The sequence below is a fragment of the Peromyscus leucopus genome, chromosome 12 (assembly GCF_004664715.2).
Source record: "Peromyscus leucopus breed LL Stock chromosome 12, UCI_PerLeu_2.1, whole genome shotgun sequence".
Taxonomy (NCBI): domain Eukaryota; kingdom Metazoa; phylum Chordata; class Mammalia; order Rodentia; family Cricetidae; genus Peromyscus; species Peromyscus leucopus.
This window is the reverse complement of record NC_051073.1, coordinates 19,182,019-19,208,378: the sequence shown is the minus strand read 5'-3', so window position 1 is coordinate 19,208,378 and position 26,360 is coordinate 19,182,019. Positions and strand designations below refer to the sequence as shown.

Below are 26,360 nucleotides of genomic sequence, written 5' to 3'. Positions count from 1 at the left end.
CGGTTTTACTTTCTTTTTTGTTGCACAAAAGATAATTTATATGATAATGAAATCTGTGTCTTCTCTATATACTTCCACATATTTAATTATACAGAAGCCTTGATTTTGTGTAGCTTGAATCAGGAAGTGGAAGACACAAGGTATTTGGGGCAGAGAAAATGCAGTTCTGAAATTTTCCTTCACTGGGTTGTAACTAACTGGAATAGTTCAACCTCAAGCATAAATGTGTTTGTATGAAGGATGTGTCTTTTTAGTTGTGAATTATATGTAGCACTTAATAATTTATATCTGTGCGGGTGAAAGTTCTATATTATGGATACACATACAATTGTATCCTTTACAATTTATTTTTGTATTCATTATAAATGTTGAGATAAGAAAGATATATAGTAGAAATCAAGGAAACCATGATAAGTATTTGTGTTTCATCTCATAAGCAGGGAGAAACTTATTTTCGGTTGTTTATCAATGATTGGTATCCAAGCTGTGAGATTTATTTTATTTATTAAGATAAATGTGAAAATCATTGCTTTAAGGAAAAATAATAGCCATTTTTATTTCAAAGAACTTGTTCTTAGTGGCGGAGTTTCAGAGTTCTCCTCTTTTTGTCTCTCCCTCTCTCCATTTAATTTTACAGCTAGATAAATCCTATCATTGTACAGAGAGATTGGATGTAATAGATCAAAATGTTCCTTATCTCATGTTTTCCTTAATGATACCGATAACCTTTACGTTTGCTGAATAAACACAGCTCTTTCTTTTGAGAACTTTGTGACTCATCTGTGTGCAAAGGGCAAACTTAAAGTACGCATTGCCGCAGAGGGCAAACAGCCCTTTATTGAAAGAGTCAACTGCTAATGCTCTGTGAGTCAAAACATTTTCCACTGAGCACAATAACAGTATCCCCCAAAGAGAGAAAAAACAATTTTTTCTCTTCAGACTGGTTACACACACACACACACACACACACACACACACACACACACACACACACATTTTAGAAAGTGGCAAAAATACATGAAATCCTTGTAAAATAAGATAAAATAGATTGATGACTAAGTTTGCTGTTCTTAGTGATATATTTTGATGACACACATGTGAGGTCCCTGAAATTGTATTATTTTAAAAATATTTATAGTTAGATATATGTTTTTCATACTGTTATGCAGAGGATAAATCAATAATTTCTGTTCCCTGATTTTACAAATCAAATAAGAATTGAAATGTTTAAGCCTAATAGTGGTTTTGCCCCTTTTCCTATGAGTATAGATATTCAATTGTGATTATTTAAGATAACCCGAAATTGACAGGATCAGACACACGTGTGACAACTGGAATTTGAATCTCTAACACCCATATAAATGCTAAGAGGACATTTATCTCCTAAGTGTAATACCAACACTTCCGAGGCAGAGATGCAGAACCCTGATAGCAAACTGGCTAGCTAGTCTAGGTGAATGGGTGCACTCTGGGTTCAAATGAAAGATTATAAATAAACACCACCCCCCACACACACACCATAAATTTAAATAGCTCTGAGTGTTTCCTTGTTCTCCTTCCCCTTCCCATATCTCCCTTTTCAGGTTATTAATGCAAAGAAAATGGCAAGACTCTGACCTGCCTTCTTCCATTAATGTTATTTGACCTTATGTCAAATCTGGGAATAGTTCTTTGGCACTGAATTGACCATCCCACCTTCCTTTAGTTTCAAGAACAGGGGATTCTGGGCTGGAAGGAGGGATCAGTTGTTAAGAATACTTTTTGCTCTTGCAGAGGATCAGGGTTAGGTTCCCAGAATCCACATGATTGTTCAAAACAATGCATCACTTCCAGGGGACCCAATGTCTTGTTTTGACCTCTGTGGTCAGATCCCATCATCTGCTAAGGAGAGAAGCAAACTTCCATCACATCTTGAGGGTGGTATTTTGTATGATTACACAAAGTTCTGAATGAGCTGGGGAGAAAAGTGCTCACTCAGAAAAGTGTGTCGGTTAATCATCCATGGAGATGTGACATGGATTGGTGCTTAGCAGTTGCTAAAATGTAAAGGAAGGACACTAAGGAGAAAAATGGGAGGCCAGCTGAAGAGACACTATACAGAAGAATGAAAGATGGTTGTAGGGGATATGCATAATGTCAGCACAGATGCTAAAAGTGTAGGAAGGACCTGAGACAGCACATAGGAAAACACCTGCATTTCCAGTGGCAATGTTAGAGAGTCTTCAGGAAACCCAAGGTATGAGTAGGAAGGGAAACTCAGCTTCTAAGGTGTCATACTACAGCCTCATCAGTGGCTGAGAATGCATAAAACCTGCCTTGGGCAGAGGGTCATAAAGCTTCTTTCTAGTAACTGAAATTAGAAAATACATAAGACATGGTGCTAAAAATGATTATTTAATGAATGGTTTTCTGATGTCCATAGCCACCTTAAACGTGGATTCCTAGTCTTTACATACACACTATTTGAGAGAATCAATTTTAAGTAGCATGAATGCTTTTCATTTGTAGAAATTGAGTGAACTTCCTTCTGAAGCTCTGACCATAACTCAGACCTAGCAGCCAGTCAAAGTCTAGGTGAAGTTATCTTAAGTCTTTTATATTTCCTTGGACCATTATACAATGAGTATGCATAATTATATGAATTGCCACTTGGTAACATTATTAGATATTTTAAATGTTGATACATCTCTTTAACAATATTTTCACTTCTTTGAAATAAGGATTTTAAACCAGCATCCTCATAGTACCTTCAGAGACTAATTATTACTAATTAATTAGTGGCTGCATATACTCTTCAGTCACTTCCTAGGTAACACTTTTAGGTAGAAAATTAAAAACTTTATAAGCATCCTAAACATAAGAAAGTCAAGACAATGCTCTCAGTACCTCAGCACAATAAAGAGAGAATTTCTTGATGGTGTTGTTGTATGAACTCCTTAATAAAATTCTTCCTCAATATCTTTATTCTTAAAAACTTGTAAATCATGTGGTTGAATGCAAGGCTTGCCTGTGACTTTCAGAAAAGTAAGAGAAGTGGAAGTATAAATTGATATTCATTTAGTTATTGTCAAAACAAAATATTTGTTTCAGCTTTTCATGGATATCTTATTCATTTCTTTTGTGTGTGGATGGACATATATTTGTGCATGTTTTTATGTGTGGATATCTGAGTGTGTGGGTAGGAAGGGTACATGCATACACTGCACTTGGAGGCCAGAAGACAATCTCAGCTGTCCTCTCTAAGGATGCTTTCCACTTTCACTTTTGAGATAGAGTCTCTAATTTTATGTGGGTCTCACTGATATGAATTTTAGGTTGATAGCTGGCCAAAGAGGCCTGCCTTGGGATCTGATTGTCTTTACCACCGTACCCTGAGTATTACAAGCATGTGCAACCAAAACCCTCTCTGTTATGTAAATTCTGGACAAAGAACTCAAGTCTTAAGGCATCCATGGCAAAGAATTCACTGACTGAGTTATCTCTCCTACCCACTACTGCAATTTTAATACAATTTTTGCTGATTCTTAAAACTATGTACCTACGTTTGCGCCTTGGTATTATACTGCCCTCTACTTGTGCAATGTGCAGGACAATAGTTCATACTTGAATGATTTTACTTTATTTTCATTATACTTGATTTTAGTTTTGCATTTCACTGTCTCTTTCAAAGCATGTGGTTTCCTTTGCAGAATAGCTGAGATATCTTCTCTGACTAAGCTGTAGCTTTTATTAGTAAAGCAATGTAGGATAAAACAAACAAACCAAAACCCTGCATCATATTTGATTTGAAACATAATATTAGAACTTCTGGATTGATCACCACACATCAGACTTAGGCTGGATTCATTTAATTAATAATTTGATTTATTATCTTTCTATATGCTTGTTCAAACAATTACTACAGGTTTCAGAGAAATTTTTCATTTATATAACTATACAGATAAGGTTTAAGACAAAATACATAGCAAAATAATGTGCTTTTGCACTATTTTGATTATGGGTTCTATATTTTCCACAGTGTTTAATTCTCTGGATTGAAAATGAGGGGACTTTGGATACAGATTTTGCTGTAAGTTTTCATATAGACTGACTAATTTTCTGAAGAAGAAAGAGCAAGAGGAAGAAAAAAGCAAAGGATAAATAAAGGATAGAATTTTCCAATAAAACATCAACTTTGGAAATGAACTAAGTGAGACATCCAGAGATGACTGAAGCCACTAAGGAAGATATACCCAAAACTGAAAAAACAGTTTATGATGTGTGCACTTAAGGTTTATATTATATTGCTTTGTTTGTTGTTTTTAGTAGTATTTTACACAAAAATTATTCATAAAGAACAGAAGTGATCTTTTGATACCTGTTTTCTCATCCAAATTGCCTTTGCCTCATTTTTTCTCATTTTAGTAACTTAAAAGTCTTTCTCATTTTTTTCCTATTTCAGATATGAAAGATATTGCTCAATTGCCTATATTTGTATTTGAATTTTCTAGTCTTTGAGTAGAACACTCCTTTATCCTTTTCTTTAACTTTTATAGATTCTCATTAGCAATGCAATCTTCTTTGCTAATCGTGCTGCTCATGAGTATCTCTGTTCCAAAGTCCCTTTGGTTCTCATAGTTGATAAATCATTAGATTCACTGTGACATAAGCAAGAAGACATGATAGGAAGTCCTTTCGTTTATAGTCACAATGATTCAACAGGTTAAATCTCATAGTAAATATTCTTACAGGAAATGCTATATATAGAGAGTATAGCTTAATATACCTACACACCAATACATACTCTAGATTGAAGTATCCATAGTGAAATTACATATTATCCTATTCATCTGAGACTCATTAACTTATTGAACATTGAAATTATAAGTATTTACTTATTTAGTGTAAGTGCATGTGTGTGTGTGTGTGTGTGTGTGTGTGTATGTGTGTGTGTGAGCGCACGCGCATGTGCCCACAGAGGCCAGAAACAGGTAGAGGATGCTACAATCACAGCATTGTTTCTCCAAGTATAAAAGTTAACATATCTCTTTTCTTTTTTGATTTACAATGTAACCAAACTAGGTGACGTATTATTTTACTGATATCTAAGAAGTTTCTTTCACATGTTCTTAACAAATTAAGCACTATATCACCATGTGCATATATTCAATTTTAATCCTTACACACATCTCCACAATTTTACCCTCATAAGAGAAACAGATAGTATATTAATTATCAAGTATTACTATTATCTCTTACTAAAAAGGAAAAAAAAAATTCTGGAAAACATTTCCAAGTACTCACACAATGTTGGAAACATTTCTTTCTTCCTACACATAATGACACTACACATTTGAGCATAGTATTGGCTGGGAGCAATGTGCTATCAGAATGGTTTCAAGTATACTCACTCAAATTGAAAAACCCTCGATTTCTTATATTCATTCTTCAGATTACTTGATTCAAAGATCTCATCTATCTAAAAAGAAGAAAAATATATTAAACTGAATATTTAATGTTTTATCAACTTTTTATACAGAATGCAAGCAATCCATTTGTTTAGAATTGTGGAAATCTTCATGGTGGTTGGGTTCATACAATTACAAATTCTGAAAATGGCATGCATTTACTGATATTTTCTGAGCATAAAAATGTGGTGTATGTATCATTTAAAAAGGACTTAATAAAATAGATTATGAGATTTTAACCCAGCTGTGGAGAGACAGCCCCCTACCATTTGCTGAAGGTCAAAAGCAAGAACTTTGAAATCCACTGAGAGTCTGTCTTGTAAATTAGGATTGTATGTCACTCCCGATGTTATTGTAAATGTCCCTCTGACTTCATGACTTTTTCCAAGTTCTGCACCTAGATGAATTAATAAGAAACAAAGCCCCTGATTATGAATAGAAAAGAATATTGCATCCTAGTTTATGATATAGGGGCAACAACACTCATTTAATATACTCTCCCTGTAATTATTTAATTCTTGTTTTTTCTTTGTAATCCTCCTTTTTCAAAACCAGCTACTCCCCTCTCTCTTTCCATTTTTACATGTCTGGTCATTTGAAAAGACTAAAAAATATAGGCTTATTTTTCTCTCCCTTTGTTTCTTCCTCCTTTCTTTGAAGTCAAGCCATACATTCCCCCCCCCCCATTTTCTTTTAAAATTGAGATTCCTGTTGGAAGTCACAGGACATAATCATACTTTACCAATTACGGGAAGTGATTCAGGAAAACATAGTGAGAAGTGGACCATTAAAAGTTATGTAGCTGCTGTTAGATGTTTCTTAGACCCCAAGCCTCCAGGACACTGCTGGCTTTCTGCATGTGAATTTCTGTGAAGATTTCTGTTCATGTGTAACTTTGAAACACAGCTTTGAAGCTACTTCTTACATCCTACTAATTATAAACTTGGCATGTATGACTTTTGGCATGAGACAGGAACTGTCTTCATTGGAGAAGTTATTGAGAACAAGGTAGAAAATACAGTCTCAGTGGGAAAATAATGTAAGATGTGGTGAACAAATTAAACAATCCTTTATCTGAATATTTTCTTTGATACATATTTGTATTTAAAATGAATAACTCTGTCTTAAACTCACAAAACAATAAGCCATTAGTCAATGCAATAATAAAATTAAATAATTCTCACAATGGCATGATATGAGATTTTTTTCTTTCCTTCAACAGGGAAATGGGGGATTATAATGACATAATTTCCTAATGTAATAAAGAGGAGCAATGATGGAGGTGAAATTTAAATATATGTTTGACTAACTATAACCTCCAAACTCTCCTGGACACATAATTTTCCTGTCCAGAAAAATATTAAAGTGAACATTTCAAATTTCAATAAATTTCCATTTAGCTTAAAAAATATGTATCTTATTGTTATTTCTGTCATTTCCATTTTGTGAACAAGTTAAATTATATTTAAAACAATGAAAGAGTTAAGAGATGTCTGAATGAAGGAGACTAGGAGTCCTTTATTAGTATGTCTGTGTATGGAGCTGATCTGCATTTAGAAAGTTGATGGAGAAACCATCAGTGTGAAAAATATTACACCAAGGTGAATTTTTTAATAGAGATAATTCCTATGCATGCCCAAGAAAATAACAAGTTCAGTGAAAGCTATCTATGTATTCTATATAATTTTTACATTTTAAAATTATATACATATACATATACACATGTGTATATAACCATATAACCATGAAGAGGCTATCAATTTCAGAGTTGGGGGAATTCAGAGGATTTCAAGGAAGGGTATCAGGCAGAGGCTTGAGGGAAGAAACATAAGATGAATATGATATAAATCTATTTCAATTAAAAATGTTAAAACTTTACAATATTTCCATAAGTGCAAAAATTAAATAACTATAATACATTTGATTTCCACTAATGTTTTATTATCAGTAAGTCAAATTTCTGTTTATTTTGAGTAATTACTCATTATATTGCATCAACATTTACAAATAATGTCCATATTATAGAATAAATAAATGACATTCTTTATGAACTAAAAAAAAATTCCAGTAGACTGACAATTATTTTTTCAAAAGTCATTTGAAGCATATAAATAAGCCTAGAACCACCACTTTTCTCAAGCCAAGTGAAACTTGTGTATTGCTCATACTAAGTACTTACAAATACTTATTCTTTATTTTAAAGGCAGATTCTCTCTAGATATAACATTTAAATCATCATGGATTATACTAAAATTATTTCTATAAAACTATAAATGCTTTTTATTACATTCAAATTCAAACATTATTAGTCAGGGGAAAATAGCTTATCCCAAAATACTTATTAAAATGAAGGTGACTCACAAGCAAAATCTCTTACTTGTGAGATTTTAGAGTTAATTTGCCTACATACAGTTCATCATTTTCAAATATAAATGAAATTTTATAGAAAAAAAACTTTGCTACCCAGGCTATTGTGATGATTCTGACTTATTTATTTGTCTTCTAAGTGAGTAAGTGGTAATTAGGAGTTAAATCTTAAAATTGGGGTTCAGGTTGAAATCCGATGTCATCTATGTACCAAATGTTTCCAACTTAAGCAAGCTAGTTCTCAAGCTCTTTGTTTCAGATTCATAACATGAATAGTGAGACACCAGTAAAATGAAGTCAAAGATTTGTGACATCATGACATTATATTTGAATGTCTTTGAAAAGCTTTTGGCCCATATTAGCATAGTTCTACACAATAATGTTTTAATTTCTTTCTTTTTTATTATCACATTACTCCTCGAGCAGAATGAAATTCTTATGTATCTATATTTATGTATTTATGTTTGAATTTGTTTACTCAAATTTATTAGCAACATTTGAGGCCAAAAAACAGAATAAAGATATTATTTTATATAAATGGACAGTTGTGTTCATTTACTCTTCATATGTATGAGCTTGTACAGTCCATGATATTTTAATATGTATATGGTTTCATTTTTATCACCATGAGTGTACAGGCTATGAAACCTACTCTAATATATAGTGAAATGAAAAACTGAATATCATTTTGTAAAAAAAAGTAAAATACTTTATTCCTGAATTTGAATTTGGGATTATTTGAAATGACATACCAACTGATTTTTGTTAATATTCTGTGAATTAAAGTCTCTAGAATCACTTACATGAAACAAAAATATCCTGTGGTGTAGCCAAAGTAATGAATCAATTACAGCAAAGGTTGACTTAGAACCTTGTTTAAGTGCATGACTTACTTGTTTCTGATTCCTTGATTGCCAGCCAGGATACTGCAGTTAACCCAGCACTGAGCACCATGAGCATCACGAACAGAGCTGAGAGCATTGCCTCAAAAAGGCTGATAGAATGACGTCCTGCAGCGTCCACATTTTTGTTTGACTTCATTTTTTATTTTTGAAAGATGGATAATTTAGAAACTATGAGAGACTACAGTTTTCCACATCAGCGAAACTGATATTTTAATACTAACTGTAAAGTAAAATCTCTCAAGTTCCTAAGGATTCTAAAGGCATCAAACACTCAAACTAGCATCGGCAGTCTTCAGGGTGAATGTGCTGTGTGTATCCCTCTGGAAATGATGTCTCCATACAGTCAGTATCAAAAGGGGTGGTTAATATTTAAGAAGATACAGTGAGTAAAGATGCCTAAAGTTGTAAATTGCAATCATGTGAACAGGCCATTTGTCAGGGTAAGAGAAATGAAATGCATGCCATAAACAAAAAAAAAAAGTTGACCCTTAATCTCCTTGAGAACTATTAAAAAATCTGAAAATGATGATAGACGAATTGGTCATTAGGGAAATACACTTGATATTTGCATAAGTGTTCCTAACAGATCAACCTTCTACCCTGTGACTCAGGTCATAATTATAAGTATTCTTCAGTAGGAAGGTAAAAACATCAAACCATAACATACATAGATGTATAGCATAGATGTATAGTGTCCTATTCTACTCCTCTGTTTCTCCATTCTTACTTCCCCCTTTCTCTTATGTGTACGCATGGGTACATAGATATATTATTGAAATAAACAGAAGTCTTGTGAACTTTATGATGTCACTCTTGAAGTTATACAACATAAGGTAGTATTGATTTTACTTAAAGGAAAGTCCACTTAGGCATCATATGGCTACTCTACATGACATAAGCAGTTATCAGTTCCTGGGATTACTCATCCTAAGAAAACAGAGTGTTTATTTCTATTTTAAGAAACTATGCTAGGCAGAGGAGACCTGCTCATATAATTGTATACTTTATCATCTTAAGATAGAACAAGAGAACAGGTTAAAATGTCCTTAGCTGTAACTGTAGACCTGTGCTTTCCAGGAAAAAATGAAACTTTTCTTATAATTAAAGTGGAGTGTGCAGTTGGAACTTTTTTTAGCTTGCATAGTAATGAGACCAGTACATAAAGCAATCAATCAACTATCCAATCAATCAATTGTATCTACTTTATTTTGGAGTAAGCCATATACTTTTAATTCTGCTAGATAATATTGAGTTTGTGAGCTCTATTACAAGTGTAGAAATGACACATAAAATACGAAATTGAAAATCCAAAGGGATATATTTAGGTTCAGATATAATACAAAAGTTCAAATTTGGAACCTACTTTTCATACTGGGTCACCTTGCCCAGCCTTAATACATGGGGGTGTACTTAGTCTTACTGTAACTTGATATGCCACGTTTTGTTGATATCCATGGGACAACTGCCCTTTTCTGAACAGAAATAGGAGGAATGCTGCTGTGGATATCGCTCTATATAAATAAAACACTGGCCAGTGACCAGGCAGAAAGTATAGGCGGGACAAGGAGAGAGGAGAATTGAGGGAACAGGAAGAAGGAGGGAGAGACACTGCCAGCCACCGCCAGGACAAGCAGCATGTAAAGATGCCAGTAAGCCACGAGCCATGTGGCAAGGTATAGATTTATAGAAATGGGTTAATTTAAGATATAAGAACAGTTAGCAAGAAGCCTGCCATAGCCATACAGTTTATAAGTAATATAAGTGTCTGAGTGATTATTTTATATGTGGGTTGTGGGACTGCGGGGCTTGGTGGGATCTGGAGAGAAGCCCTCCAGCAACAGAATGGATCAGAGGGGAGGGTGGAAACAGCAGGGCAGGGGGTGGTGTGTGACTGGGAGGGACTGGGAAAAGAGGAGGGTGGGGAAACAAAAAGAAAACAAATTCTTTTCACATGATATATATATATATATGAGTTTAGTGTGTGCAAATAAATACATGGAAGAATATCTTGTTAAAGACAATAATTTATGAAAGACAGTCTGAAATTAAACAAGTGCATGTGAGAACTAATATATCATGTCTTGAAATGTACAAAGCCAGCTATTAAAATAAAATCAGAGCCACCCTATCAGATAACAGCAGTCACTGCAGAGATGTAATGATGGGAGTGTAGAATCAGTGACGGATCAGAAATTCAACTCGATGTAGAACAAAGAGCCCAGAAATAACTTGATTTGTGCATGCGAAACATCATACATTAAACATAGTGTTATTGTTAATACATGAGGAAGAATCGCTATTCAAGGAATGGGACTGAGTTGATTTCTTATCCATCAGCAAAATAAATAAAATTAGATCATTATCTCACAGCCTTAGGATGAATAATTTCAAGGTGGAGTAAATATACATGAGAACTATATATAAATCCAGAAGAAAAATGTAGGGTTTTTTGACAGTTTCAATTGAGTTTTAAATAATAGCATAAAACAGGGAGAATGATGCTGATAAATTTACTCAATAATAACTCAAAAATCCTTAAAAAAAAATCCAAACCAAAGTCAAAGCCAGAGAACTGGTTGTGAGAACATCTTTCTGTGTCTGTTTGTAACAAAAATAGGAATTAGACCACTGTTTTAACATGAATATTTAGAAAATCCACTAGGGAAATGATGACATTAAAAATTGCACACAGGAAATAAAGTCAGTGCTGCCTGGGTGTGCTCAAGTCCACAGGCACCTGGAAGAGTATCTCGTCAGTGCCTTTGGGAGCCAACAGAGCAGGCTCAAAGGTCTCCTAGTTACAGTAGCAAGAGGGATCATCAGTCAACACACAGCCATGTTCATTGTGGGAGAGTGACTCAAGAACTCCCTTTTCCCTGTGGCATGTTCATCTTGTCCTGGCTGGGAAAGGGTGGGGGCATTTATGAGAAGCTATAGGAATGACAGAAAATTCATGTGATTGAGGATTTTTACATTGCATGCTAAATATTCAGAATATTCATAGAAGATAGAAAGGATAGAATTTGGAAAAGAAAGAAAAGGAGCAGGAAGAGAGAAGGGGGGTATATAGGTTAGTACGGAGTAAATATGCTCAAAGTATGTCATGCATTTGCTGAAAAAATGACACTGTGGAATCTGCTGCTTGGTATAAGGATACACAATTTAAAAAAGAATTGAGGAAATTTAGAAAAGAATTTCTAATTCTTTTAGTTAGTACAGGTAGGATAAAATTGACAAAAATGAAAAAACATAACGTAATAAAACAAAACAAAACCACCCCAATACCACCAAAAACAAGCAAAATAGAAAAGAAAAAATGCATATAAATACAAAGGTTGCTATAAGTATAGAAATCTAATTAATATAAGAAATTGACCAAAAACATTAAAAATATGGCACTGCAAGAAAGTGGCATTCCTTGTTTGTTAGAGGAAAAATTCCTGTCCTCCAATTGTAATCCATCAGTCTTATTTCCAGCTTTGTCAAATGCTGTCTTCTGTGGCCTGTCCTTCTCCATTCCCTGGGGTCTATGCGCTACCCAGCAAGAACAAGACCAGATATCATTACCAAGAACTACAATCATTTCAAACCCAGATTTTTAAATGCCAAGCGCTAAAACACAATCAATAACAGCTCAGACAATATATATTTCCACTACAGCCAAGCAACTCCACTATATTGTGTCATCAGAAATGCAATATTGCTGAAGCACAACACAAGGACTTCAGAATAGCTAGCATCCCTATCTTCAAGGTCCTTAAAGAAGATGTGAATGAATCCACTATTGAAATCTACAGAAACACAAACAGTAGAATGAAACGAATAAGACAGTACAAGACATGGAAGTAGAATTAGAATGGATAAAGAAATTCCCACAGTACATGATGACCAAAATACATAATGTACAGAACAAAGAGAATATTTAAAGCTGCAAGGGAAAATACCAAATAACATACTTGGACACAAAGCAAGTCTCCACAGATAAAAGAAAATTGAAATAACACCCTGCATCCTATCTGGCCACTAAGGATTAAAACTGGGTATCAACAACAACAGAAACCACAGAAAGCTTACAAACTCATGGAAACTGAACAACTCACTACTGAATGAAAAATATGCCTACCTTGAAATTGGGAAAGATATTAAGAACTTTCTAAAATCGAATAAAATGAAAACACAACCTACCTAAATTTATTGGACATAATGAAGGCTGTTCTAAGCATCAAGGTCATAGCAATAAGTGCCCGCATTTAAAAAAAAAATGGAAAGATATCATACTAGTTAAATACACCTGAAGGCTTTATATCAAAGAGGAGAAATAATACCCCAAAAGACTAGATGGCAAGAAATCAACTTGGGCCTGAGATCAATAAAATAGAAACAACAAACAAATGAACAAACAGGACAAAAAATCAATGTAACAAATAAGTGGGTTTTTTTTTTTTTTTTTTTTTTTTTTTTTTTTAGAAAATCAATGAGATTGATACCCCTTTAACCAAATTAAATGAAAGCCAGAGAAAAGATTCAAATTAACAAGCTTAGAGATGAAAAATGGGACATGACAACAGAAACTGAACAAATCCAGAATCATAAGGACATTCTTCAAAAGAGAATATTGAAACATCAACAAGGTTCTTCTTCTTGTCAAGAGTTAAAATTTTCAGTACCATGTTGCAGTTTTCAGAAAAGCAATTTAAATTTGCAAGCAGCTTGAGCAAAAGGGAATCTGTACATTGCTTTTAGTAGGATAACCATTTTTATTATATTAATCCCACTGATCCATGAGCATGGTAGATTTTTCCATCTTGAGATATCTTCTTCAATGTATTAAAGGTTTTATTTTACACGTCTTTCACTTGCTTGGTTAGAATTACCACCAAATATCCTTTATACATTAATTAGAATCTCTAGGAAATGGCAGGATCTGTGGTTTCCTAGCCTAGTTACTGACACCAGCAACAGACACTGAGCCTGCTAGTCCTGAATCATCTCACCTGCCTTTTCCTCAGATGTCAATGAATGGATGTATGGATAAAGAAAATGTGGTACATTTACACAACAGGATATTACTCAGCTGTTATAAAAATATAATTATGAAATTCACAGGTAAATGAAAAAGTCATCCTGAGTGATTTATCCCAGACTCAGAAAGACAAATAAGGCAAGTTCTCTCTCTCTCTCTCTCTCTCTCTCTCTCTCTCTCTCTCTCTCTCTCTCTCTCTGTCTCTCTCTCTCTCTCTGTCTCTCTCTCGCACTTTATCTGTTGAATCATAATCCATATAACCACAGATGTTAGAGGGTAATGGGCTAGGGAGGAGACATAGATCTGCCTAGGAAGAGGAAACAGAGTAAGTAGGAGGAGAAGGGAAGAGGGGCTTCTGAGAGGAATAAGGTAAGGGACAGCTAAAACTAAGAGGAATTTGATGCATAATATGGAAACCTTTCACAGTAGAAGCTTCCTAAATATGTACATATATGTAGGTGGTCTAAATGAAATTGCCAAGTAACAGGGAAGAGAGGTTCTCAACTGGACATTTCTCATCACCAAATGAAACTCCCAGTATTGGGAACAAGTTACTTCTAAATGAGTTGTTGGCCAAAGGGACCACACCTGAACCCCAAACAATCCATGCTATTGGTGTTTCTCCACAAACTGACAGACAGCCCCTATTGCTGAAAACAACACCTGTACAGCTTATTCAATATGGAGAAATCAAGCTGGTACCTACACAGAGTTTTCACTGCTATGGACTAGTATTCATGATACTGGAAGGTACTCTGTATGCTACCAAAGAAGAAAGGTGTCTTAGTTAGGGTTTCTATTGAGGCAACAAAGCACCATGACCAAAAAGCAAGTTTGGGAGTGAGTGACCTGTCTGCAAGACACACTGGTGTAATAGTGGCACAAAGCTGTGGGTATAACAAACAAAATTCTGATTTGTGTTAAGGCCCACTCCATAAGATGGAACCCATACCCAATACTGTTTGGGTGGCTAAGAATCTGCAAGTTAGACAGGACGGAGACTTAGGGGAAAATGAAATACTACTGTTCTACTAAAGGAACTTACCAATAAAATGACTCCTAACAACATTGCGCTATACTCAACAGATCAGTGCATTGCTCAGCCATTATCAGAGAAGCTTTCTCCTGCAGGAGGTAAGAACAAATACAGACCCACAGCCAGACAATATGCAGAGAGTGAGAGACCTTGGAACACTTGTCCATAAAAGGTACGTTTCCTTCAAACTTTACTACTTCAAGGCTCAAGGAACCCTGTGGAAGAGGAGTCAGAAAGAGTGTAAGAGCCAGAGGGGTGGAGGACAGAATCAAGGCCTTCTAGTCACAACCTGGCAGGAGCACCATTGAACTCACAGAGATCAAGGCAGCTTTCACATAGGGGTCTTCACCACAGAGGTCTTAGAGACCTCATCTTTAACCCAGAAGCTGTCTCCAATTTATAGCCCTTAAGGGTAGGCCCAGTGCCCAGCAGTAGATGGCCAACACACACACACACACCACCACCACCACCACCACCACCAGCAACAACAAAAACAAAAACACAATCCCCCCAAAACAAACAAACAAACAAACAAACAAAAACCCTCAATGGCATCTTTGGAGGTTCTTTGTCTCATAATGTTGTCAGGACTTTATTTATTTTTTTTTTCTGCATTATAGGTTATTAGAATACATATTATGGTTCTAGTTTGGGGTTTTTATGGGATCCTTTTGTGTGTGAACATGTGTGTATCTGCCTTTGTATGTATTTCATGTGCTTTTTCTTTGGCTTTTTTCTTTGCTTGGTTGTTTCATCACATTGGCATTTGTTTTGTTCTGATTTATCTTATCTGATTTTCTTATTATCCTTAGATGCCTGTGTTCTAAAGAGAGACAGAAAGGGAGAGAAGGGAAGCAACTAGGAGGAGAAGGGGGAGGGGGAACCGTAATCAGAATACACTTTATAAAAATAATCTATTTTCAATAAAAGAGAAGAATTACTCTTAAAGATTTTCATCTGGCCAGAGAGATGGCTGAGCAAGCAAGAGCTGTGCTTGGATATGATAGGTTTCAGTTTCCAGCACCCACAGGCAGGCTTAGAACCTTCCCCAATCCCAGGGCTTTCACTGAATCCTCTAGCCTCCCCTGGCACTGTGTGTACTTACATATGTGCAGGCAACACACTCAAATACATCGAACCAATCTCTAAAAGCCATTAAAAATTTTATTTTCATTTCTGCACATGTGTGGGCACATGTGTGCAGGTACCCAGAGAGACCAGTAGCAGGAGAGTGCATTAGACCCCCTGCAGAGAACATTACAGATGTTGTAAGCCATTAGACTTGGGTCCTGGGAGCCCATCATCCTTTGCAAGAGGAAGAACAGTAAGAGCTCTTAACTGCTGAGACATCTCTCCCACCCATAGATCCTTTATGTTCTTATTTTTGGATAAATCGTACACATGTACTTTGTTTTTCTTTTCTTTTCTTTTTCTTCTTTTGGCCTGTTTACTTGTATTTCTCTTTGTCCTTTCATGATGGGCTTTTCACTGGGTTGTAATTCGGTTTTTACAATTGGGTGGATTTTAGAGAGGACATAAATATATTGTGCTTCACCATCAACTACACATTAACAAAATGCCTATCCAATTCAATGTCTGCCTCCAACATCTAAAGATGGTATTGGTTTTATTCTATTAAAACTACATGTGAAAATTGATTTGTGTTTCATGTCACAGTTTTCAGGTCATGACAATCTAGAAAGGGCCATAGTGTTCAGCTAATTAACAGTTTGAAAGACACTACACCAATCCCACATGTGGCAGAATACAGTTTTACAAGTGGATGTTGGAAAACTGAAATCAGTCCCATTGTCTTGCTGCTACTGTAGTCTTCTCAAACCATACCTGTGTTCCCTGTCTGTGTTCAGTTTAGGAGTCAGGACTGCCCTTAAATATGCGGTAGACAGAAGACACGGTGTGAGTGTCAAAGCTCACTCAACTGGTGGGCGACGTAGTTGCTGTTCAACAAGGTGGTATGACGCGATAAAAAACGTACAAAAGCCCTACATATGCTGATACAAGGCTGTCCCTACAGAGCCTCTGACCTTTACTGTTTGACTTGAGAATCTTCAGAAAAACTCTGTGCTTCCATTTTCTCGTCTGCAGACCAAAGTTACTGATTTTCAAAATCCCCTTCACTTTTAAAATTTTATGACTTTGACTTTGTAATTTTAGTGGCTCCTCCAAAAGACAGCATATGATTCCTATGCCTTCACATTCAAAAGAAAATCTCATGTTTCAGATATTCACCTGAAACTCATCTGTGTGGGATGATGTCTTTTAAAATACATTCTTAAGATCTTTCCCTCTGAGCTCCCCTTGACCTTTCTCTCTCATTGCAGCATTTTTCAATCCTCTCCTCCCATCTGACTGCAATGAGACCATATTTACTTTCTCTCTGCCGATGCAAATTCTTCTTCCCAACTCTTCCAGCTTTGTTCAGGCTCCACATGCAGCTTCCTGCCTTGCGACATGAAAGTCACTCTCACCAAGCCTATCTCCCCAATCTACTTTTATCTGTAAAGTGGATTATAAAAGTTTTGAATAAAGGGTATTGTACCAGAACACGCTGAACTGCATAGCACCAGCACTTAACTGTTCTGAAGGAAAGAACTCTATTCATGGAAGTATTCAAAAATAGACCTGCATTTCAGGAAAGAAAAATGAACTAGGCTGGGAGAGATTGGTTTTTCCTAGTAGGGGTTACCACACTTTTCATAGCGTCTTAGTTGGTTAGTAGGGAGCTTTGAAAAAATATCAGCATGGTCTTCCCTATCAGCTGCTAGTTTAGGTCATTTTCAAAGAAACCCCCTGTGTATCCAGGATCCTAACCAATTCTCAACCCCATGATTTTACATTGTTGTGCCAGCTGCATCTGTAGCTCAGGCAGGGTTTATCTTCTCACCATGATACTTTTTAACTTTAATCATCTTATTGCCTGGAGGTCAATTTTTTTTTTTTTGATATTGAAAAAGAGTGAGCCTACTTGTCAAATTTTCTCAGCATTCTATTTCTCTAATTGGCCTGCTATCATTTCCAAAGTGTTACATCCAGTTTTATTCTTTGCATAGAACAAGTTTTCCACATCTACTTGCTAAGTTTTCTGTCTTTTCATTAAAACAAGCCCAAGAGCTTATCCTTTTTTTCTTCTTCCTAAATGAAAGAACAGTGTTAGAGATAATTAAGGTACCATTTAGTTAAGAAAACAAGTTTTCTGTTCTGATTTATGCCTTAAAACTCTCAACCAAGTTTTTCAAACTAAATTATTTTATGTAACACTGAAATAAGTTCACTGGAGAGTAGTAAGATATTGTATAGATTAGTTTGTATTGGGGTAATACATAGTTTTATATGAATATTATTTATGTATCTTTACATAATTTTATATAAATATTATTTACTTACCTTTATGCCAGCTCATAGAACATAGTGGCTGATTATGTAAATTTTTCTTAAATAACATAATGTTGTACCCTAAATTATGTGCTTAGTTAAGGCTTCCATGATCATGCCGTGACTGCTAAAACTAAGACCATTAACATTGAAATTAAAATAACACATGGTAACAGGAAGCTAGCTAGTGTTTTTAATTGCATTGAATAACTCTAAATTTAATGACAGAGACAAATCATGTAGAGCTTATTAGAGAACTAAATGGGATAACTGCACATTGAGTTATATTTCTAACAATATGTTTTTAGAGAGGTTATGCGATGTTTAGTGACTTTTTTTATATAGGCTTATTTTGGTTTGGATTTTAAATGGCCTCCAGTGAATGGTTTAAATAGTAGGTCATGACCTGGAGCCTGTGGGCTTCTGTAACAAACAAGTCATTGAGCAATAGGGCCTGGTGGAAGCCAGAATGGACCCTTCAGTGGGGCTGTTGATTGCTGTATACCCTAGCTCTCTGATTCACAGTTGCTCTGACATGAGACGCTTTCCTCCAGCACACACTTCCTATCATGATGCTCCACCTCTTTACAGTTCCCATCCCTGGAGCTCATTGATCATTGACTCTAAGCACTGAGACCATGAGCCACAAGAGTTCATTCACCCATTTTAGTTGATTTTGTCAGGTGTCTTGTGAGTTGTTTGTTACAGCAACAGAAAGGTAACCAAGACAAAAGGGAATGATGTGCTCAGGAATGTAGTTCACTGTAAGATTATTGCCTAGCATATTCAAAACACAGGGGTCAACCCATGGTACAAGTGGTAAAATCCACAAACACAGTTTACTCTATGTTCACACTCCCCTTCCGGTAATAGAAACCCTAAGATTTTGCCTACTGTCCATTATCATCTTCAGTTTTCCTTCAGCTTAAATGTGTTCACAGGTTAAAGTAGGATGTAAAAGTGACACAAGGTAACCTTGGTGAAATTTTATTCTTCTCTCTTGAAGGTGACAAATGAGCTACGCAGCAGTTTCAGAAGCTATTTGTGACTATCAGTGTAAAGTCACACATCATGGCCCTTTGTAAGTGTCATTTCTATCTAGTCAAGAATCAAGAATTTCCTTTTCTCGATACTTAGTTGTTATACTTACACAGTGAAATATGAATTATGAGTATGAATTAGAATTTTAAATTACAAATTATGCTAAAAATAGAAGTTGTTTATTTAGAAGGAGACCACTTTTTTATCTGAAAGCAGGGACTCTCCAATTATATGTTTAATAACATTTTTCTTCTTTAGCAAGTTTTTCAGTGTAGAAATGTATTCACTCTGAACTAAACAGACACCCACTAAAGTATTAAAATTATTGCATCTATATAGACATTTTTCTTGGTATCTTTTTAAAACTTTTCATTTTTTCCTTTTTATATTTTTATTGTTTGCTTTACTGGGATATGTATAGTACTATGTATCATTAACTATTTTATACAGAAAATCTTCAGAAATTTCAGGTTATTTATTCTGAGAACACTATTTTATCTGGTTTTAATAATCTTTGAAGGACATTAGCTCCTTGTGACTAATCTAGATAGAGTAAATTCACATATAACAAAGTGAAGATGCTATTACTTTATTTTTAAAGTTTGGTGTAGGAGAAATCTTAAAAGTTCTTATTAATAAAATCAAACCCGGAGCCAAGTATTGGGGTGAACACTGGAAGATCAGAGAGACAGAACAAGCCACAGCTAACCTCACCAGGCCAACTTCTCAGCTGACCTTGTTTCCTCAGACTGGAAGCCTCTGTGTCCTCATGTCCGAATGGCTCTCAGTTGAACTGTGCTGCTCAAAACCTAAAAGCTTAACCAGCCAAATGCTTAAACAGTCAAATGCCTCTAGTTCCTGGTTTTCACGCCTTATATACCTTTCTGCTTTCTGACATCACTTCCTGGAATTAAAGGCTCACTTCCTGAGATTAAAGGCATGAGTCACCATGCTTGGCTGTTTCCAGTGTGGCCTTAAACCCAAAGAGATCCAGATGGATATCTGCCTCTCAAGTGATAGGATTAAAGCATGTGTGCCACCATTTTCTGACCTCTATGTCTATCTAGTGGCTGTTCTGTCCTCTAACCCCAGATAAGTTTATCAGGGTGCACAATATTTTGGGGAACTCAATACCACCACAGTTTGGTCAAAACATTGAGATTTTTGATAGAGTCATTCATTTTATGGAGCATTTTGCAAAACATATTAAAGTAACCATCCTTCCTGTGTTTGACTTTAAGATATCCAGATGGATCATTACTTTAGTTCTTGACATTGATCACGATAGAATAATTTATTCAAAATATGCATTTTATTGATAATAACACCTCATATATATTTATGAACTGTGGAACTAAATTTCTGTTTTATATATTTTGTTTTTACAAGGTTATAAGACCTTAGTTTAAAAAAGTCAACTCATGCCAGATTGACTTGAATAATACATTTCAATCATTACTGTATCTCCATTAAGATAATGGTAAGTAGATAAATCAATTTGCATTTGGACCAATTAGAAGATTAATATTTATATACACAGTTTCAACTGATCTTTAATAAGAAAAAAATCACAGCAAAAATATCATATTGATTGTTATCCAGCCAAATTTTCCTGAAATATCTTCCAAAATGGAGTCTTAAAATTTTGTGTGACATATAGTCCTAATTACCATTGGTCTAATTCTTCTACTTTAAATTGTTTCTTAGACTTTCTCATAAAAATGCATTATTAAAATTCAACCAAATTTTCTCAACTCTGTGAGGGTAAGAAGGCAACAATAAATGATTTCAATATTGTGCATAATCCTACCAGGGTCCCCTCCTTTATTGGAATGTTCCTGTCATTGCAAACTAGCAGGTGTAATGGAACTAGACGAGGACCTCTGGGGATAAAGACTAAACAAGAATGCTGTGGATATGTTGCACAGCACAGGCATGCAATTAAATATGCAATTATAATAGCTAATAAATTTTCATTCTGTGGTAGGGAACAAAAATAAGAGAGGTTATTTCTTGATACATTTTAAGATTCCTGCTACAGAAGCTACTATCTACACTGAGAAAGATTGATATGTTCACAACTTAATTAAATTCAAGCTCCCGATAACCCTCTGATAAAAATGGAGCCCAAACCTCTCAGATGTCTGTGTCTGCTACTTGTTTTTGATCAAGAAAAATAAAATTAACTCTTCAGTAAAATGAGCTAAGTAGATTTCCAGAAGCTAATTGTGATCAATGGGAATTGACCTATATAAGCAAAATAATCAGGACAATGCTGGTATAAGCAGTTATATATGTCAGAAAAAGGTACAGCCCCACATATATAAAAACAAATACTCAGATACTCTATGTATAACCTCAAGTACTTATATACAAACAAAACAGGTACATACAGATACACACAATTGGGTTTACATATGTATTTTTACCTAGACATATATGTATATGTTCATAAAAACATACAAATGAAATAGTAGTATATTTGCAAAAAAGTTATATAAACTTTTCACAATCCCTTCAAAACAGCCTACTTTCCCTAAGGAGTGCTGCTGTAGGGAGAGGCTGAGACTTCCCAGCAATTTAGGGGAAAATCCTAGTTTGTAGCTTGGTCTCTTTCTTCAGCTTGAAAGATAACCAAATATCTTGTGCATGTGTTTTTCTGGTCACGATAGGTAACAAACAAATGTAGCATTTACTTCATCTCCTCTGAGTATATCTTTTCATCTCATTTGCCTCCACGCAGCAGTCATTCTAGTGCTTGGGATTAGCTGGAAGAGGACTTCGGAAATAAAGGGTCAAATGGACATCCTGCATCTGTGGATCATGGATGAGAGCTAAGGGATTTCTTCTGTTTTTATTTCTCCATATCTTGTCGTGTTTCTCTGTTGTGGCTGCGGGCAGTCAGACTGAGAACCTTCTGTCAGTAGTGCTGTGTTCCAAGGCTTATTTAGTCAGTTCTTCATGCCGATGTGTCAGTGTTCAGCACTGGATGACAGTGGCTTTATCAAGCTGCATGCTACCAGTTGGAGAAGCTATATTATCAAACTTCTGTGGAATCTTCTTACCCTTGAGGACTGCCTTAAATGCTCCCCTTGACAAAGAGACTATGACAACTTCCATGATTTCTTAACCCTGACCCGACTGCCATATGTTTCTGTGATTTGATCAATAAATAATTAGCTCTATAATCAATTCATTATGAAAAATATGCCTGCTATTTACAGCTGCATTTTTGTTCAGAGTAGAGACAATGATGATGTAAGTATTCAAAGCAGTCTTGATCAATACCTGCTAGAAAACATGGTTTAAACTGGATTTATGATGGAAAAAAATAGGTAATTATTTCTAAACACAGTCACTATATTGAAGTTGTGCTACTAATGTTAGATCTGTGCAACTGTAACAGCATCTAGACCATATGAAAGATGCTGCATGTATTTCTTTATTAGAAAAGTTTGTTTTCTGCTTCCTTGACATCAAACCTACTCATGTCAATCCTGGTGCTTCTCATGATAGACAGAAAGTACATCAGCTCTATTACATGATCATTTTTCATTTGGTTAATAAGGTGAATAAAACAAGACAATGTTTTCCTTATGCCATAAGAAAGACACTGTCCTGAATAGGGCTGCTATGTCAACTTGAATAACCACAGCTGGTCAGCAATGGACATACACATGACTGAAGAATGAATGTTGACTGTGTGTTACTGGGTGTGACTCCAAAGTCACTTCATTCTTTTTGGTAAAGGCATTCTTGTCCTGACAGAACAAATAATAATGGAAATATGTTCATGTATGCCAAACACAAGAATTCTTTTCAAGATACTAAACTGGAAGTCAAATACTATTTTTTAGATTTTGCCAATAACATTGCCTTGTGTCAGCTTCTGTATGTGCTTGAGATAATCCATAACAACATTGTTAGCTAGCACTAATATCTCATGACTGTGATTAGAACAACCCTAGACAAGACCACTAAAGTCACTATTACCTTGCTTGCAAGAGATATTTATTAGATAGTTAAGATGTGGTCTGTGGTTGGATAAAATACAAATAAAAGGAAACTTGCTGTTTTGTGTGGTCCCTCAAATGATATGTTCAACACTTTAGAAAATGTAATAAAACTTCAAGATGATGATAAAGGTGCCTTGCACCTAGTAAAATCTACAGGTTACCTAGAATAATCATCATTAGGGACTAGTGAGTCTGTCAATTTCAATGCCATCACACTGAATGGATAAAAGGATCATTTGAACTGACTGCTATAATTATGAAATAAGTTTTTGATATTTGAGTGATTTAAACAGCATGGCTGGGCTTTGACAGTGGAGATACAGCCCTTGGGGCTCACCATGCAGATACCACTTTGGGTCTTTGTCAGATTAGAGACATCACTAGTAGAGTGAGTCCCAGAGATAACTTATCAAAGAATTTCCTGTTGCTTAGCCTTTCTGAACTTCATATCTAGGAAAGTCATTGAGAGATTTAGAAGAGGTTGTGGCTTTACCTAACCTAAAGCATAGTCCTTGAACATCACATGGAAATTTGTTAGAAACACAGAATCAGACTCTGAGTTAATAAGAATGTCTATTGTACACTTAAGTTCTAATCACTTGGAGAGTTGGGTGAGACACTCAGAAGTTGTCTTTTATGTGCTATTAGTATAAATGCCTGACTTGTGAGCACTCTACTACCACACACTAGACCACAAATCTTAGAGATTACTGATGATCTGACATGATACAAAAATGCATAGTGCATTAAACTCTTCCAATGGGCTCTCAGTTTGAATATCATGCAAAAGTGGTATTTGGTATGTCAAGACTTTGTTTATGTATAGTTGTCAGTGTTCTATAGTGATTTTTAAAAGAGAAAGAGTATGTACAAAAATGTCATTGACATAGGTACCGGTCCCACTGCCTGATTGCCTCCAAAACAGTTCAAGCCAATCAACTGTCTCACTTATTCAGAAGGCCTGATGCAGTTGGATGAGCTGGCTGTTTAGAACCTGGGGCCTATGCAGGGACACTTTGCTCAGCCTGGGAGGAGGGGACTGGACCTGCCTGGGCTGAATCTACCAGGTTGAGCTGAATCCCCAGGAGAGTCCTTGCCCTGGAAGAGATGGGATTGGGGGGTAGGCTGGGGGGAAGGGCGGAGGGGGGCGGGAGGAGGGAGGACAGCGGAATCCGGGGCTGATATGTAAAATTAAATCAAATTATTAAAAAAAATTGTAATTGTTAAAAAAAATGTCATTGACTTCTGAATATTAAATCTTGACTAGAAATAAAATTCATTTCTTGTTAGTAGCTCTATAATAATGTCTAATTTTCACTTAATTTCCCTAAACATCAATATGAGGGAACATAGAAATTGCCTAATCAATAAGGGACATCTTTAGAATTACTTTTCTTTAAAGGTAAGGGATTCTTTGGCCAATTTTACATTAATAGGGTTCACTACTGTTTATAACCAGTGTTTATATATATTAGGAATTCCAGAATCACTGTGTTTTTTTGATGATAACTATATAGTTCCATTGCAGAAAAGCAACTCAATTTCCACACTGGTGTTTGGGAATGTACTCATATTTGGAATATATTTATATCCCTCCATATACTTCTCCTTGCTCCCTTCCAAATTCATGGCTTTTTTCATCAATTGGTATTGCAGGTCTAGTTATGAAACAGTTTATTTTCTAAAATTCTGAATAGGATTTTTTTTTGGTATGAAACTTTTTGTTAAGAAGATAATCATTTAAATCTAAATCTCCCGGAGATTCTAACTAGAATTTATCTGCTACCTTTATTTCCTACTTCACCCTTTTAGCAAAAGAAAAGATATATGATACATCCATCTGTCTATTGTTCCCAGTGGCCACTGTGCAATTCTAGGTTCTTGGCCTCTTTACTTAAAAATGAAATCTAAGCCCTTACAGATTTACGAAGTAGCACAGAAACATTGTTCAAAGTCAAGAACAAGGGTCACATATATGGTCAAGACTAACAGGACCACTTGAGTATAGGAACTCAAGGGTTTGTTTTATTATTTGGGACTTTATCTTATGGGTTCAAGAGAAGCAGTTTGGTTGCTAGGCACATAGTACAGGTTGTTCTTTATTTTTATAGATACCCTAGATTGCATTGGTCTTTGATTACTAATCATGCCTCTTTCCACAATGCATTTAATTTTAACCACAAATAGGTATAACATGGTAAGGAGAAGATTCTTCCTAAATAATTGACTCTGAGAAGACAGTTTTTCTTATATTTCATGCACACAGAACTGATTTGGGCTAGATGTGGTTACTGGCCAAAGTCTGAAGGTGCCTACATAATATTTATGAAAAGAAACAGTGCTATTGACATGTGGCTAGTGGAAGTAACATTCTCCATTATTTAAGTCAGGTATTCATGCATTCTACTGTAGAGAGAGTCCCAGATCGCAAATGGTGGCTAGGATCATTGCTAAAAGAGGTGTGTGCAAGCCTCAAGCCAAGAGGAGCTCTAGCTCACTAAGCCATTCATTCTGTCTCAGCTTTGGTTAAGACCCTCTAAATGCTTCCATACTCTCTCCTTGCTCCTTTTCAAATTTATGACTTTTTTCATTGTCATTACATGTATGCATAAGCATATAAATATGATTTACTCAGTCTGTATAACGTTACTTACATGTATATTTTCAGGACTGACAATTTGGTACTGAATAATGAATTGGTGTGCTATTCCCTAAGGAAGACTGTTTCTCCAGCTCTCAGTATTTCTTAGTGGCCTATAAATGTTTTTGTAGGGTTGAAGCCTCCTGGGCTTTTCCCTGTTTTCTTTAACATGTGTGTTGTTCCCTTCCTTGTTTATATTCAGGCAATCTTGTTGGCAAGACTCAGTGGGGTTGCTTCTGACTTTTAAAAGATCATCGTGTATACTGACTCTAAGCAAAGAAGCATGGAACATGGCTCATGCTCAGAACACCAATTCATAGGGTTATTATTCATCTGTGGTACAGGAGATTGAATTCATGACCTCATGAAAATGAGGGATGCATGCTATCATTGAACTACACTCTCCACACATTTGAAACTGGATAAAATAAAGTAAGCACATAGAAATAATTGCTTACAATTAATGGTCATCTACTGTGTTCTACATGGGA

The 26,360-nt window shown here is 35.5% G+C and overlaps 1 protein-coding gene across 1 annotated transcript in view; it reads right to left on the bottom strand.

The window, feature by feature from the left end:
* Positions 1-9,005, bottom strand: part of Tmprss15 (transmembrane serine protease 15) — a 108,522-nt gene extending 99,517 nt beyond the window's left edge. The window contains exons 1-3 of the mRNA XM_028882121.2: positions 8,708-9,005; positions 5,714-5,844; positions 5,391-5,458 (exon numbers count right to left, since the gene is read on the bottom strand). Coding sequence (XP_028737954.1) covers positions 5,391-5,458; positions 5,714-5,844; positions 8,708-8,855 — 347 coding nt within the window. The 5' untranslated portion in view covers positions 8,856-9,005. The remainder of the gene's footprint in view (positions 1-5,390; positions 5,459-5,713; positions 5,845-8,707) is intronic.
* Between the last annotated feature and the right edge of the window lie 17,355 nt (positions 9,006-26,360).